General features: G+C 38.7%; 1 protein-coding gene across 5 annotated transcripts in view; it reads left to right on the top strand.

Moving 5' to 3' along the window:
- The window catches only part of ARNT (aryl hydrocarbon receptor nuclear translocator), a 62,448-nt gene that overhangs the window by 23,986 nt on the left and 21,295 nt on the right, over positions 1–17,167 (top strand). For 2 of the 5 annotated variants that reach the window (XM_065884860.1, XM_065884851.1), the window contains exons 1-5: positions 731–840; positions 4,825–4,869; positions 10,011–10,055; positions 12,772–12,816; positions 15,116–15,329. In XM_065884860.1, the coding sequence (XP_065740932.1) occupies positions 731–840; positions 4,825–4,869; positions 10,011–10,055; positions 12,772–12,816; positions 15,116–15,329 (459 nt within the window). Of the gene's footprint in view, positions 1–728; positions 841–4,824; positions 4,870–10,010; positions 10,056–12,771; positions 12,817–15,115; positions 15,330–17,167 lie in introns of those variants that run through there. The other 3 variants (XM_065884878.1, XM_065884869.1, XM_065884841.1) reach the window with 2 other exon arrangements.

Raw genomic sequence — 17,167 nt, 5'->3', positions numbered from 1 at the left:
GAGGGAAATAGGTACTCTCATATCCTGTTAGTGGGAGCAAAAATTGTAGCAGGCTTTCTGGAACATAATTAGCCATGACCAAATGTGCCTGTTTTTGATCAGAGAGATAGGTGTATATAATCTGAGGGAAAAAATAAATAAAATGAGCTCAACTTAAAAAAAAAAAACATTTATTTATTTATTTGGCTGCACTGGGTCTTCGTTGCAGCACGTGGGATCTAGTTCCTCGACCAGGGATCAAACCCAGGCCCCCTGCATTGGGAACGCAGAGTCTGCTCTGCCACCAGGGAAGTCCCTACTCTATATAATTTTTTTTGAGTATTGGAATTTAGGTGATTTTTTAAATTTTGGGTTTTTTTGTATTTTCCAAAAAAAATAAATCAGAGGAGCTAAGTTATGTATATTTGTTGCATTAGTGAAATATGTAAACCAATTTGTGTGTGTGTTTTAGATTAATATTATATCACTATTACCAGCTTTTAAAAGAGAAGGCTATAGAATATAGTGCTACCTCTTCCAAACTGTATGAAGTTGGGGGAATTGAAGTGTAGGGAAATCTTTTCCCAGGGTAAGAATTCAAGAAAAGCAGCCTGGACGTGAGCATTTGGGTTTTCTAGCAAACTCCTGAGATTTTATCCATAGCTTGAGCCTTTCTTCTAGCCAGTTTGATGATGATGATAAGCAAGAACAATCTTTTTAAAATCTGTATTTCTGTTTTTCTCTGACAGAAATGACGTCAGATGTACCATCACTGGGTCCAGCCATTGCCTCTGGAAACCCTGGGCCTGGGATTCAAGGTGGAGGAGCCATTGTCCAGAGGGCTATTAAGCGGCGACCAGGGTGAGTTTGAGTGTACTATGTTACAAACGTCTCTCCTTTAAACCAGCCTGATTTTGTTAGTCGCTGAACCATCTATTCCTAACCCTCTCACTTCTTCTGGCTACTTACTACACTCCTATCAGATAACTTTCTTTAATCCCTGGATTTTTCTTTGTATGGAATTGATGTCTTTATCTTAGTTTCTTACAAGGAGTTTTATTTTGTTTTTTAAAACAAAAATCTCTTAAGAGGTAAAGGACTCTGGCTAAGCCCAAAGATTTCACCATTGCTGAGAAAATTTCACTGCTTTCATTAAGCTTTGTATCTGCATTCTCAAACTTTTTTTGGTAGGCCTTTTTTTTTTTCTTGGCTGCGTTGGGTCTTCGCTGCTGCACGTGGGCTTTCTCTAGTTGCAGCAGGCAGGGGCTACTCTTAGTAGCGGTGCATGGGCTTCTCATTGAGGTGGCTTCTCTTGTTGCGGAGCACGGGCTGTAGGTGCGTAGGCGTCAGTAGTTGCAGCACACGGGCTTAATAGTCACGACACAAGGGCTCTAGGGCGCGCGGGCTTCAGTAGTTGTGGTGCTCAGGCTCCGTAGTGGTGGCTTGCGGGCCCTAGAGCGCAGGCTCAGTAGTTGTGGTGCACGGGCTTAGTTGCTCCATGGCATGTGGGATCTTCCCAGACCAGGGATCGAACCTATGTCCCCTGCAGTGTGCCACCAGGGAAGTCCCTGGTAGGCTTTTTACTTTTCTGAATTTAGAGAAGGCTGAACTGTAGAATATGTCTCCTTTAAGTTATTGATATGTTGCCTTGCTTGGAACCTAGAGTCCATTCAGTTCCAAAATTATTTATTAGATGACTCATTAGTGTAAGTCATTGTGCCGATTGCTACTAGGATACAAAGGTAAATAAGGCACAGTCTTCGTCTTTTAGTTGCTTATGTTCTGAAAGGGATAATCATTACATGCATAAATAGAATTCAAGATAGAATATGCAAGGTTTGCTAAGAAGGGAACAAATACACTGCTGTGTGTTTCAGTGTATGGGAATACCACCATTGGTTGTTAGAAATTGGGAAAGGCTTCAGAAAAGAGGTTGCTTTAGAAAGGCCTGGAAGAATGGGTAGTATTTTACCTACTTTTTAAAGTATTAAAGTATTGAATTTCTTTTTCTTTCTTTTGCTTTTAATAATTATGTAGCTAGTGTTACAACTAGTCTTTAAGTTTCCTCTTACCAGTAGTAATGAAAGAGTGATCCCTGGGTTAAGGTGTTGACATGAGTAACATATTAAGACTTGCTATGTCTCCAAGAGCTTTATACATTTTAACTCATTTACTGAGGTATCTGGTGAATAAGTAACTTACCCAAGGTTTTGAAGCTAATAAGTGGAAGATCTATGATATGAACCTTGGGAGGTTAGCTTTTATTGTCTACTCTCTTAAACACAGTGTTATGGTTATATATAATAGCAAACAATTAGAAGCAGTATTATCAAAATTAGGGGATTCATTGAGAAAGTTGTATTGAAAATGTACAGCTATTAGAAGTGACAAATATGTATTGGTACAGAAAAATGTTTACAGTATATTGAGAAAAGAGGTTACAGGGGCTTCCCTGGTGGCACAGTGGTTAAGAATCCGCATGCCAATGCAGGGGACACGGGTTCAAGCCGTGGTCCGGAAGATCCCACATACCATGGAGCAACTAAGCCCATGTGCCACAACTACTGAGCCTGCGCTGTAGAGCCCACGAGCCACAACAGCTGAAGCCCGTGTGCCACAACTACTGAAGCCTGCATGCCTAGAGCCTGTGCTCTGCAACAAGAGCGGCCACCACAATGAGAAGCCCTCGCACCACAATGAAGAGTAGCCCCCGCTCACCGTGACTAGAGAAAGGCACACAGCAACAGAAGACCCAACGCAGCCAATAAATAAATAAATAAAATATATTTTAAAAAAAGAATAAAATGGGGCTTCCCTGGTGGCGCAGTGCAGGGGACACGGGTTCGTGCCCTGGTCCAGGAAGATCCCACATGCCGCAGAGTGGCTGGGCCCGTGAGCCATGGCCGGAGCCTGTGCTCCACAACGGGAGAGGCCACAACAGTGAGAGGCCCGCGTACTGCAAAAAAAAAAAAAAAAAAAAAAGAAATAAAAAAGGTTACAGTGTATGTAATATACCAACTCTATCAGAAAAAAATATATAAATAACGTGTGCATAGCAAAAAAACTGAAAGGATACTCATCAGATGTTATGGGTGATGGGATTATGGGTGATTTATTTTTTCTTTTGTTTTTAGTTATTTCTAGATTTTCTGAAGTAAGTGTGTTTTATTGATAATCAGGAAAATATATTAAAAGAAATATACATTTTTTAAAAGAAAGATTGGAAAATATAGAAAGAAGACTAAAGAGCAATAATCCTACTATCCAAAGTCATCTCCCATCAGTTTTTTTTAGTGTAATTACTTCATTCTTTATTCTATGTGTAGATTTCTTTAAATAGTTATAATCATATAATTATGTAGGTTTATATAGCCTGGTCTTTTCACCTAATTGTATACAATAACCTTTTTTCCATATTGTCACATATGCTATAGAAACATAATTTAAAATACTTACATAGAGGGGATGTACTTAATTGCTATTTTGGGACATTTAAACTGTTTTGAAGATTCGCTGTTATATATAATGCTTAATGAATATCTTTGTATATAATTTTTTTTCTCTGAGTTATTTCTTTAGGATAGATTCTTAGAAGTGGAGTTATTGGGTAAATAGGTAGACTTTGACAGGTGATCTGGGGCTACAGAGAGGAAGAAGAATGGACACTTTCAGGGTTGATGCTATGTACTTCATATATAACCCATTTAGAGGCCCATAATATCAGGTTATCACAGTAGTAGAGATGCCAAGATCATTGGGTTAAGGTGGTAACATGAGTAATGTTTTAGTTTAATGGAGTATAGAGATTAATAGGAGATTGGCCTATCTTGTTACCTATAATCTTGCCTAACCCCTTGAAATGAAAGTCACCTCTGCTTTTACTAAACATTTAAAGTTTATTGATTGTGCTCTCCATATGAAGCTTTCTCATTCTCACTTATATATTTTATTTGTCTAGGCAAAGAATCCCTTGAGGGCAAGTCTTTTGTTTTCACCTCATCTAACACAGTATCCGGAATGTAGCATATATTACTTGTTCATTAGGTGAATGAAGGAGAGAAACATCATTTAACAACCTTCGGGGAATTCCCTGTTGGTTCAGTGGTTAGAAATCCGCGCTTTCACTGCTGAGGACACGGGTTCAATCCTGGGTTCAGTCCCTTGGGAACTAAGATCCCACAAGCTGTGCAGCGCAGCCAAAAAACAACCAACCAACCAACCAGCCAACCTCCAGAGGTCTTAAAATCACTCCTTATGGAACATCACTGTTTTGAGAGATGTTTCAGAGAGCTTAACATAGCCTAAGGCAGACTATAGAAATGAAAAATGGTCCTGAATTATTCATATTAATTTTTTCTTGTCTTTTTGAGTTGATCCTGCTCCTTTTGTAGAGGTTGTACTGTGATATAAAACTTTGGCAAAGGTGGATTGCTACCCTAGGAAAATGAAAGGTAGCAATAGGTATTCTTTTTTTTTTTTTTCTTTTTGCGGTACGCGGGCCTCTCACTGTCATGGCCTCTCTCGTTGCAGAGCATAGGCTCACAGGCCTAGCCGCAACGCGGCATGTGGGGTCTTCCCGGACCGGGGCACAAACCCGTGTCCCCTGCATCGGCAGGCGGACTCTCAACCACTGCACCACCAGGGAAGCCCCGGTTATTCCCTTTTGATTGGCTAATTTCTTTGCCCAGTTTGGTACAACAGGAAGAGGTAATATACCTTTACTTATTCCACTTCCTCTTTTCCTTCTTCCATCTGAGTGGGTGTTCAGATAGCTTGTAGATTTGAATTTTTTTAATGTTCTGCATTTTCAATAGGCTTATAATATTTTTTGTTGGCTTTCCCCAGATTGGATTTTGATGATGATGGAGAAGGGAACAGTAAATTTTTGAGGTAAGATCTTAAAAAACTTTCTCTAGATTTCTGATATTAAAAATTATTTCATTATCTTTATATTTCTGACTCATAATATTTTTGTCTTTAGGCCTAAGGAGAGTGCTTCACCCTAAAACTAAAGTTACCTATTACATTATACCCCATAAAATTTTCAAGCATTCTGGTAATAACTCCAGAGGAAAGAGCTCAATGAGGGGAGAGCAGAGAATTTACAAGACCCTCTGTGTCAGTTATCTATTGTTGTGTGGCTTAAAAAGAACAATGATTTATTATTTTTCACAATTCTGTGGATTGGTTAGATGGTTATTCTGCTGATCTTGCCTAGACTCACTCATAAGACTGCATTCAGCTGCCTTGTCAGCTGGGAACTGGACTCAGCTGATAAGGCTGGGTATCTCTTTCTTTGTGGTCTTTTATCCTTAAGGAGGGCAGACTGAGTGTCTTTACATGATGATGGCTGCAATCCAAAGGGCAGGTCCCAGTCTAAATGCTTATCAAGCTATTGCTTTGCATTGACATTTGCTGTTGTCCCATTGGCTAAAGCAAGTCATATGTCTGAGTCCTGATTCAGTACAGGATGGTGCTATACCAGGTAGTGAATACTGCAAGGTGTAATTAGTTTGGGGGTCATTAATGTACTAATCTTTCATGCCCTCTAATACTCACTGACTTCTCCTACAGAGCAGGAATTGGAATTTGTATCTTTGAGTAGTGAATCTTCTGGAGAACTGAAAATGGACTTTTCAGTATATTGATGAAGGAGTTTTTTCAGAAAAGGGAAATTTTTATTTTTGCTTAAGACCAGTCACTTGGCTTTGTTTTTAAGTAAGGAAAGCAATAAGAGTCAAAGAATGGAAGATAACCTTGACTGCAACCTGCCTTTTTTCTTTTCAAATTTGAAAATATTACCTAGGTAGTGTCTACATTGCAGAATAACAAATATTTGAGAAATAAATAAAGGAGCCTTATTTTTTTTTTTTTTTTTTTTTTTTAAAACTTTTTTTTTTTAATATTTATTTATTCATTTATTTATTATTTGGTTGCACCAGGTCTTAGTTGCAGCAGGCAGGCTCCTTAGTTGTGGCATGCTAACTCTCAGTTGCGGCATGCATGTGGGATCTAGTTCCTTGGCCAGGGATCGAACCCAGGCCCCCTGCACTGGGAACGCAGAGTCTCATCCACTGAGCCACCAGGGAAGTCCCCAAGGAGCCTTATTTTTTAAACAATTTATTTTATTATGTGAGTGCCCAGGCTTCATTATTTGTTTGTTTTATTAACTAAGTTCTTAAAAGAAATATAAACATTATATTGCAAAATTTTTAAACAGTGCAGAGTTATATGTAATGAAAGTACATCTTCCCTCACTTCAGACCTTCAGAATCCTTCCCCTTAGACAATTAGAGTTTCCAGTTTATTAAGTATCCTTCCAGAAATATTCAGTGCATATGTAAGTGTATTTAAATGCACATATATGTGTGCACATACACACACTGTCTCCTCAGTTTTTGTTTTTACACAGAGGATGCCCATATTGTAAATTGCTTGCCATTGTTTAGTTTTGTAATGCTTAGTTTAGTCAGTTACATCGATCTGTGTATTTTTTTTAATATCGTTGTTGTTTTTGCAATGTTTAAAGTGAAAGCTTGTGTTTCTAGCTACTGCCTAGTCGCGGAACACTGCCATATATTCTTGAAAACAACAACCATGGCTTGGCCACCATAAAGAGATAGTTGCAAAATATTGGAGAAAGCAATTCTCCAGGAGAGCTCTTTAGACTTAATAAGTGTCAACAAATGTGAAGAGGGGTAGAGATTTCAATTTCTGTTCAAGAATAGACTTTTTTCATACACTTCCATTGGGAATTCCTCCAATTAGGAATCCCTAATTATAATGATAAATACTGTTAGTGGAACTGTGTTGTGCATATGAATGAGATAGAGGTAACCACTAGTCTTATTTATACCTATCAGTTAGCTCTATCCCTGAGTCATTGCTTCCATTTCCACAAAATCTGGTAGTCACAAACTATATGCAAATTTAAAAAGGTTTATTTGTCTTTTCCCCAACCATAAAAAAAGGTTTTCATAATTCATCTTACCAAGTAGGTCATTATGCCCAAGTGAGGCATCACCAATTTTTTTTATTTGACCATCGGTACTTTTTTATTTTGGCCTCGCGGCTTGTGGGATCTTAGTTCCCCAACCAGGGATTGAACCCATGTCTCCTGCAGTGGAAGCATGGAGTCCTAACCACTGGACTGCCAGAGAATTCCCAGTATTTTTTTTTTTTTTAATTGGAATTCTCCACTTTGGTCAATGAGTGAAAGTCTTATTTGCGTTGTATCTGTAAATCAATATTAAATCTCCTTGGTGGATGAAAGCTGTAATTTATTACCTCTGTTCATCATTTTGTTCAAGTGTCATTTTTTTTAAAAATTCATTTTTTAAATTTATTTATTTTTGGCTGCATTGGGTCTTCATTGCTGTGCGTGGGCTTTCTCTAGTTGCGGCGAGCGGGGGCCACTCTTCATTGTGGTGCACATGCTTCTCATTGCAGCGGCTTCTCTTGTTGCAGAGCACAGACAATAGAGAGATATAGGCTATATATAACGCTATAGGCGTGCGGGCTTTAGTAGTTGTGGCACACAGGCTCTACTAACTAACTAACTACTGATAGCTGTGGCTCGTGGGCTCTAGAATGCAGGCTCGGTATTTGTGGCACACAGGCTTAGTTGCTCTGTGGCATGTGAGATCTTCTGGGACCAGGGTTCGAACCTGTGTCCCCTGCGTTGGCAGGCGGATTCTTAACCACTGTGCAACCAGTGAAGTCCCAAGTGTCATTTTGTTATATTCTCCAGACAACATCTATAAAATAATTTTTTTTTTAAACAGAAGAAATTAATTTTCTTACAGTTCTAGAGGCTGGAAGTCTGGGGTCAAGGTGCCAGCGTGGTTGGGCTCTGGTGAGAGCTCTCTTCTTGGCTTGCAGATGGTTGCTTTCTTGTTGTGTCCTCACACAACAGAGGAAGAGGACGAGGAAGAGGAGTAAGAGAGAAAAAGAGAGAGAGAGAGACCATAAAATAATTTTTAAGAATATAAAGGCTTTGAAATTCTAGGTACAATATTAGAGTTGCTAGTATCTAGAATGCTTCTCAAATTCAAACAAATGCATGTACAAATCCACCAGGGGTTCTTGATAAGATAGAGATTACAATTCATTAGGTCTGTGGTAGTACCCAAGATTCTGCATTCTAATAGATTCCTAAGTGATGCTGCTGCTTCTTGTCCACTGACCACACTTTGAGTAGCAAATATCTGCAAGATTCATTCTTGAGATTCAAAATTAATATGAAAGGACTTCCCTGGTAGTGCAGTGGTTAAGAATCCGCCTGCCAGTGCAGGGGACATGGGTTCGAGCCCTGGTCCGGGAAAATCCCACATGCCGCGGAGCAACTAAGCCTGTGCACTGCAGCTACTGAGCCCATGTGCCACAACTACTGAAGCCTGCGTGCTTAGAGTCCGTGCTCCGCAACAAGAGAAGCCACCGCAGTGAGAAGCCCACACACTGCAACGAAAAGTAGCCCCTGCTTGCCGCAACTAGAGAAAGCCTGTGCACAGCAACGAAGACCCAACGCAGCCAAAAGTAAATTAAAACAAACAAACAAACAAAATTAATATGTAAATTGTAGGTCTCTTTTTTCAGCTTAGATCACTGTTTTCATTAAAAGTTTGTAGTGGGCTTCCCTGGTGGCGCAGTGGTTGAGAGTCCGCCTGCCAATGCAGGGGACACGGGTTCGTGCCCCGGTCCGGGAAGATCCCACATGCTGCAGAGCAGTTGGACCCGTGAGCCATGGCCGCTGAGCCTGTGCGTCCGGAGCCTGTGCTCCGCAACGGGAGAGGCCACAACAGTGAGAGACCCGCGTACCACACACACACAAAAAAATGATAATTTCCATGATACTTGAAAAACTCCTGCAACTCAATAACAAAAAAACAAGCTGATTAAAAAATGGGCAAAGGACTTTTAATAGACATTTCTCCAAAGAAGATACACAAATGGCCAAAAAGCATATGGAAAGATGCTCATGATCACTAATCAGAGAAATGTAAATCAAAACCACAATGAGTAGGCCATTAGGCTCGCCACCATCAAAAAACCCAGAAAATAACAAGTGTTGGTGAGGATATGGGGGAATTGGAACTCTTGTGTACTGTGGGTGGGAATGTAAAATGGTGCGGCCACTTTGGAGGAACATTAAAAACAGAATTATCATATGATCCAGCAGTGCCACTTCTGGTGATATATCCAAAAGAATTGAAAGCAGGATCTTGGAGAGATATTTGCACACTCATGTTCACTGCCCGATTTTTCATAGTAGCTGAGAGGTGGAAGCACCCCAAATATCCATTGACAAATGAATAGATAAAGAAATGTGGTATATACAGCTAGTGGAATATTATTCAGCCTTAAAAAAGAAGGAAGTTCTATCACATACTACAACGTGGGTGAACCTTGAGGACATTATACTAAATGAAATGAGCCAGTCACAAAAAGATAAATACTGTACGATTTCACTTATATGAGGATCTAAAGTAGCCGAAATCAGAGAGACAGAAAGTAGAATGGTGGTTGCCAGGAGCTGGGCTTGGGATGGGGGCGGGGAGAGTGGGAGGATGGTGTTCAGTAGCTATAGAATTTCAGTTTTTCAAGGTGAAAAAGTTCTAGAGATATTTTGTACAACAGTGTGAACATATTGTGGTTAGCACTACTGAATTGTACACTTAAAAATGGTTAAGATGGTAAATTTTGTGTTACACGGTTTTTGCCATAATTAATGAAAAACAAAAACAAAACAATCCCTAACCTCAGTGGTGTTGACAGGGTAGTCAGCTGTGCCCTCATGAGATCATCATCTTTTTTTGGAGTGTCTGATAAGTAAGAGTAAAGGACACATTAGAAACCTAGTCATGGGTTTTTAAGTTCTGTGGGATGCTGTTATTATCTCTATTGTTTTGTGATGCCTTTTCATTGGCTTTTTTTTGTTGAATATTTTTTACCCCTTTCTAGTTTTCCTTTCAGAGTGAAATAGATATAACAAGTGTAATGCCTTGGACTAAGCCCCTTTTTTTCTCCTTCAGGTGTGATGACGATCAGATGTCTAATGATAAGGAGCGGTTTGCCAGGTAATGTAGTAGAGCATCTTGGTCCTTGTCGTGGGACCAGGCAATTCAAAAATACTGAGTTTTGATTTTATCTCAGTGAGAGTTAATTTCTCTATCCAGTCTGTTTCTTCTTCTGAAAGCTGTTGAAATTTAGTATTATACTTGTTGTTTACATTCGGGTAACAGGGCTTCAGACTTATGGCTTCAAACTAATGGTATATTTTACCCGGTGTTTTTATGTATGTGTTAGATAGCTATACAGTGTGCTTGCTGGGTGTCCACAGGAACACAAACAATATGAATTTCTTTGTTGCATTTATTATTAAGTGGATCTACAAAATCTGTATAGATAATGGTTTTATTCTTTTAAAAATAACAGCAAAGAAATGATTTATGTGAAGACTGGAGTTTTTATTGAAAAAATATGTTTATCTGTCAAGAGGATGAAAAATAATGTGCTTTATTAAACAGATCCTTCTCAAGTCAAATATTGATTTATTTTTAGAAAGTTTATTCTATATATTATTAAGTAGTAAGTTATTTGTTTTTTAAATATCGAGTTTGCAGCCACCTCAGAAAAATGAATAATCCCAAATCTAGTGCTTAACTAATAAGCATTTACTATTTATTCATTGCTGATACTGCTGGTCTGGGGCCCATACATTGAGAACAATTGATGTAGAGGGCTAAGAAATATCAGTCAGAGTAGTTTAAAACTACTCTGAAGCAGTGAGATGCCATCATAAGCTTTGAATGAGATGCTAATATATAAAATGCATATGGGATTTTTCTCTAATAGCAGTATATAGGACTGATTAAACAGAAGCACTGTAGTCAGGGAGGTAGATATGAGGCTATAGAAATAATAAGACAGTGATAAAATCGTGAGGGCCTGGGCTAGAATGGTGGCAATGACAGTAGGAAAGGAGTGAATTTAAGAGGTTTTTGAAGAATTTGTTTATCGAAGTAGATACTTGTAAACATTTTAGGATGTGGACCATCTCTAAAATGAGAAGTTAATAATAGGGATTTGGGGAGTAGTTTTCCAAAAGCTGCATTAGAAAGTGAAGCCATCAAATAGTAGTGGTGGTGGTACAGGTTCATAGTCTCTTGACTGAAATTCCTAAAAGCTATGAAAACATGACCTGAACTGTTTTAGACTTCATTTGTCTTGCTTAATGTGAATATTTATACATTCATGTATTTCACTCGGAAATATTAGAGTGGGTAAGGGATTATGGATCTGTAGGGGTAGGAGTAGTAATAGGAATTTTTGATATTTAACTTTCAAACAAAAGAACTCATTTCTTTTTCTTTTTTTTTTTTCTTTTTGGCTACACTGTGTGGCTTGTGGTATCTTAGTTCGCTGACCAGGGGTTGAACCTGTGCCCTCAGCAGTGAAAGTGTGGAGTCCTAACCACTGGACTTCCAGGGAATTCCCAGAACTCATTTCTTTAAGATATGATTTGTTAAGCTAGTTCACCTCACATATCCTCCTTCGGAATTCAGTTAGAGGGTCTTTAGAAGCTTAAATGAATTTTCCCAACTTTTTGAAAAAATGATTTGTAGTTTGTTAAGGAATTATAACAACCCAATGAACATGAAACTTCACTTAATATCACTGTTTTCTTTCTCTTCTGGTAAGTATGCATAAGTTTTCACATGGTTCTTATCATTACTGTGTTATTTTTTGTCTCTTTTTTTTCCTGCTGGCCATTTTTTAGAAACTTTCCCATATATTGATAAAGTCATTATACTTGTCATTTTTAATAGCTAGTCTTTCAGCCTGTTATGTCATACTTAGACTTTTTTTGTTACTCTATTTGTTGTTAATCTCTTTATATTTATATATATATATATATTTAAGATAGAATTGATTACTGATAAACTGGCCTACCAACACCTTGTTTCTTCAGCTGTCACCAACCCTTATAGTATTTTAGTTATCCAGAGAAATTTAGTGATAATCTTTGTAGCCCCCTCCAGGGAAGGGGGAGTTGATACTAGGATCTAGTAATGTTATGGCTTTATTGCAGAGAAATGGGAAAGTGACTGAATAGAAATTTACTACTTTAGGATCAAATCATTGATAGGGAATATATCAGAAACTTAGCTCTTAGTTTTATTTATGTAATTTCTCCAGTGAAGCTGTTTGGTTATTTTGTCTGTGAGTGCATGTGTGCTATATGTGTGTTATAGAAAGATTGTGATCACTTGTTTGACATTCTTATCATGATTTACTGTTTGATTTTTTTTCATTATAGAATAGCATATGTGGATATCATTTTCTTTTCAGATTGGGAGCATTGTGTGAGAATGGTATTCCCTTGTTTGTTTCTTGTTCAAACTGTATATCCTTGGTTTCTACAGAGAATGATTGGCTTACTGTGCTCAGATTATGTTAATTTATAATGAATATTGGCCTTGCTTTTATGTTGACCTTTGTCCTGTAAGTTACTTTTTCTTAATCCTAACAGATGGCTTTGTAGAGTTACAGGCAAGGTTCTTGTCCATATTTCCATTTTCCCCTCTCTTCTCTGCATCTGTTTTGTTCTATTTCTTTTCTTTCCTTCCCTTCCCTTTTTTCTCTGTCCCTTCCCTCTCTCCTTCCCTTCCTCCCTCCCTTCCTTTCTTCCTTCCTCTTTCTTCCCTTCTTCCCTTCCTCCCTCCCTTCTTTCCTTCCTTCCTTCTTTATTTTTATTTTACTTTTAGCTTAGTTCGTTAATTCTGTTTCTAGGTCGGATGATGAGCAGAGCTCTGCGGATAAGGAGAGACTCGCCAGGTAGGAGAACAGTGTCTTTTGGCATGATGAAGCAGATCATGCTGCTTTTTCTATCCTTTTTCTTATTCTGCTCTTTTCTTCCCCTTTCTCTTCGTGTTTTTCCTTGTCTGTGGCAAGAGAGGACAAGATTTTTAGAAGTTTGTGTGTAACAGGAACTTTGGCTTCCCCCATCAGAAAGTGGGTGGTTGAAGGAACTTTACTCAGGCATTTAAGAAATTGCTGTTAGTTTTTATAGATTTCTCTTTTTATCTTTATCTTAGCACTAAGTTTCACAGAATAAAAAGCTTTCAGAAATAGTGCAGCTGTGCCAGTTGGTGCTTTAGCCGGGAAATACTCCTTTATCAGAAAACCAATAAATATATCTGTGTTTGCAATTAGTTCCCAGTCTTTAGGCCTCAGTATTTACTCCACACCTCTCTAGTAGGCTCACCCTTATTTTCCTGTGTAGACTCACAGTCTAGATTACTTTGTCACGGCAGTACTGGTGTTGCTTTGGTGATTGAATCTTTTGTGTTTCCCAGAAAAGCTTAGGAGCCTAGATGTGGCTGTTTAAAAGATCAGCCTTATGGATTTCAGTGTCAGAAATCTGTCAGATACTAGGAATATGGGTGCTTTATGTTTGAGTATTGAATTTTATGTTTCTCAGGCAAAGTAACTAAATGTCAATCTATGTTGTGAGACCTTTTCAGTAAAGGAGACTCTATGGAGTTCTCTTTGGAGACTGTTGTCGATAATGTAGAAATACTGTGGAAGAAATGTTGTGCCCAAATTTTCCTGTTTTTTGGTCTCTGTGATTTGGGATACTCAGTAGGAGGTAGATCACTAGTACCAGTACCAGTTTTTATTACTTCCCCCCTCTTACCTACCATTTCCTCTTTCAGCTGGGCCGCAAGCTCATTTTGCTGCCATTTCAACTTATGTCTCCTATGAACTCTTTCACTTTCATAAAACTGATTGTTGTGGTATGGTGGGAAGAACATTGCCTTCATTGGGAATGAGGGCAGCCCTTAGAAGAGTCAGTTAACTGCTTGACCTTAGTTTGCTCTTATCATAAAAAAGAGATTTATGTTAGATTTGTTGTGTTCTTTTTGTTTTGGCAGAGAACTTTTGTTCCAGTAGAATCCTTAAGTGGTAATAGAAGTCAATAAAAAAGACAAAAGCAAAGCTGCTCAAGTAAAAACAGAAGTGTAGCATGTTGTTTGGGTCTCTCCTTGAAGCAGTCCCACAGAAGACACTGAGGAACTATTAGGCTTTTCAGAAATCCAGTTTGAAAACTACTGGATTATTATTTTTAACAATGATACTCTGTTTGATTTTGAGGAAGTCAGTATTGGAGATATGTTCCACTTACCCTGGTGAGATCCAGATTGTATGTTTTCAGGCCTTTAAACATCTTCCTGTCCACTTCACTCCTATTCTCCAGTTCACTTTGTCCCAAATTGGGCACCCATAAGGGACCTCTAGTAGATGATATCTTACAAATCTCATGAGCTCAGTGTACTGGCACCAAACCCAGATAGAGAAGGTAGGGCTTTGTGCATTAGTGGGACAAGTAAAACTTCCAATTCTGCCGTCTAGTGTTGAGAATAAGAGAGATGCTTAGAACAAACAGCAATTTTATAGACCAAGGGAATCTATACTATCAATTCCTGTATCAGCTGTTGAGCAACATACTTGTGTTGGAAAAAATTGGTCATTTTATGTTTTCAGCCTTTAAATAGTTGAATTGGTAGACATGAAATCAGCCAAGCTGCTTTCAGCATTTGTTAAGACTGTCATTTTTTTTTTTTCTAACATCTTTATTGGAGTATAATTGCTTTACAATGGTGTGTTAGTTTCTGCTTTATAACAAAGTGAATCAGCTGTACATATACATATATCCCCATATCTCTTCCGTCTTGTATCTCCCTCCCTCCCACCCTCCCTATCCCACCCCTCTAGATGGTCACAAAGCACTGAGGTAATCTCCCTGTGCTATGTGGCTGCTTCCCAAGACTGTCATTTCTTAAAACACATTTTGTTCTGAGGGAGTGGTAATTTACATAGGAAGTGAAGGTTCCAGGAGTTAGAATTGCTGGTATCTGCTTGTACCCTGTCTGCCTCATTAGTTTCTATTCCATACTTGCTCTGCATGAGAAGTTTGGCGAGCCTTACTTTAACTTCTGAGACTTAAGCATCACTAAATCTAAATACCATATTTCTTCAGCAGCTCACTTGGTATTCATATCTCTCTCCTGGCTCCCAAATGGCCAGATGTGACCACCTGGATGGGGCTTCTCCTCTCTCTCTCTCCATGCAGGGAAAACCATAGTGAAATTGAACGGCGCCGACGGAACAAGATGACAGCCTACATAACAGAACTGTCAGACATGGTACCCACCTGTAGTGCCCTGGCTCGAAAACCAGACAAGCTAACCATCTTACGCATGGCGGTTTCTCACATGAAGTCCTTGCGAGGAACTGGCAACACATCCACTGATGGCACCTACAAGCCGTCTTTCCTCACTGATCAGGTCTCTGGGAAGCACAGCTGAGAGAGTCTAGAATCTTTTGAAGGTTTTGATCCTTTTGGGGTAGATGACCATAATCCTGAATAGCACATTATATTGGGAGTCAGAGCAGAGCTAAGTCTGTAGTTTCTTATTTATTTAATTTATTTTTCGACTGCTTTGGGTCTTCGTTGCTGCGTGCAGGCTTTTTCTAGTTACGGTGAGCGGGAACTACTCTTAGTTGTGGTGCGCAGGCTTCTCATTGCAGTGGCTTCTCTTGTTGTGGAGCACGGGCTCTAGGCGCGTGAGCTTCAGTAGTTGTGGCTTGCGGGCTCAGTAGTTGTGGTTTGTGGGCTCTAGAGAACAGGCTCAGTAGTTGTGGCACATGGGCTTAGTTGCTCCGCAGCATATGGGATCTTCTCGGACCAGGGCTCAAACCCGTGTCCCCTGCATTGGCAGGCAGATTCTTAACCACTGTGCCACTAGGGAAATCCCTGTAGATTCTTTAAAGCACAAGAATTCCGCTCTGAAGGAAATATTCAGACCATGGGAGAGTGAGTTTTGATCCCTGACTATATCATTTATTAGCTTTGGAGCAGTGAGAAGTAGAGAAGAATTGTGAAAGCTATTTAGCAAAACTTATAGGTACTTTAGAACTGTACTCATGAAGAACAGTGGAATCACAGGGAGAAGAAATGACTGTGTCCATGAACCAGTCCTTTTCCTTGGCTTTAGGGTTATAGAAGATGGAAGGAAACTATTTTTTATTCTTGAAGCAGCTTCCAGTTTTAGTGATACAAGGAGTCTAATAGGAAGTTGTTGTTGCTTAGAGATGTGCTCTGTTACATTTGATGCACTATGAGAAAAATAGAGAAGGCAAAAACATTTCCAGCCTTTCAGGAACTCAGTCTGAATATGGATATGTGAGTGGTAGGATACACACATAAGTGAAAAATGATAGGAAAATGGGTACGGAGAAGAAATGCCTTAAAAAAACTTATTAATAATTTATATAGGATTAAATGTGTGTGTGTGTGTGTGTGTGTGTGTGTGTGTGTGTGTGTGTGTATACTAGAGGGATAGCTAAAGTGAATAGAATGGCCAGGCCTGAGTGAGAATAGTCAGCAAAAACTTCAAAGAGTAAGGAAGCCATGTTGTGTTTTATTAAAAATAACACTTGATTATTGCAGAAAAATTTGTAAAATATAGGAAGTATAGGGAAGAAAAAATTGACCTGTGATGCCATGCTTTTATTCAGAGGATTAGAAGGAAAGAAAGAATATAATTTGGAAGAAAGCAATAAGAATTTTCCAAATAGGATGGTCTGTATGAAAGTACATATAGCACAGATATTATATATATGTACAATGAAATAGCTAATCAATTTGTTCTAACAGAACACATACAGATATTGATTCAACAAACTCCAGTAATGCACATTTTTAAGCTAACCAGGTTCTTTGTGCTATTAGAAATGTAAAGAATGGTAAGAGATAGTCACTGGTAGAAACAGACATGTAAGTAAATCAATCATAATATAAACACAGAATCAGTTCTGTATCAGAAGGAGGTGCAGTAATAAGTCCTGTAGAAGTGCAAATATGGAAAGCAAAGAATAGAGGAATAGGGTTGTAAGTATTGGAAATAACTTGATCAAAAGCATAGTGAGAATAATCAGGTTATTCAAGGAAAATCAGGTAGTTTAGCATGCCTTGGGAGATGGTAATAGGAAAGTAGGCTGGGACCTGATGATGGAATATTTAGGTGTTATGTTAAATAATTTAGATTTTAATTTTTAGGCAATGGGGAAAATTAAAATTAATTTAGGTTTTAATTTTTAGGCAATAAAAAATGTGGTAGCA

This window comes from Phocoena phocoena, chromosome 1 (genome assembly GCF_963924675.1).
Source record: "Phocoena phocoena chromosome 1, mPhoPho1.1, whole genome shotgun sequence".
In the NCBI taxonomy this organism is placed as follows: domain Eukaryota; kingdom Metazoa; phylum Chordata; class Mammalia; order Artiodactyla; family Phocoenidae; genus Phocoena; species Phocoena phocoena.
The sequence above is the reverse complement of the archived record's forward strand: the minus strand, read 5'-3'. Positions and strand labels throughout refer to the sequence as shown.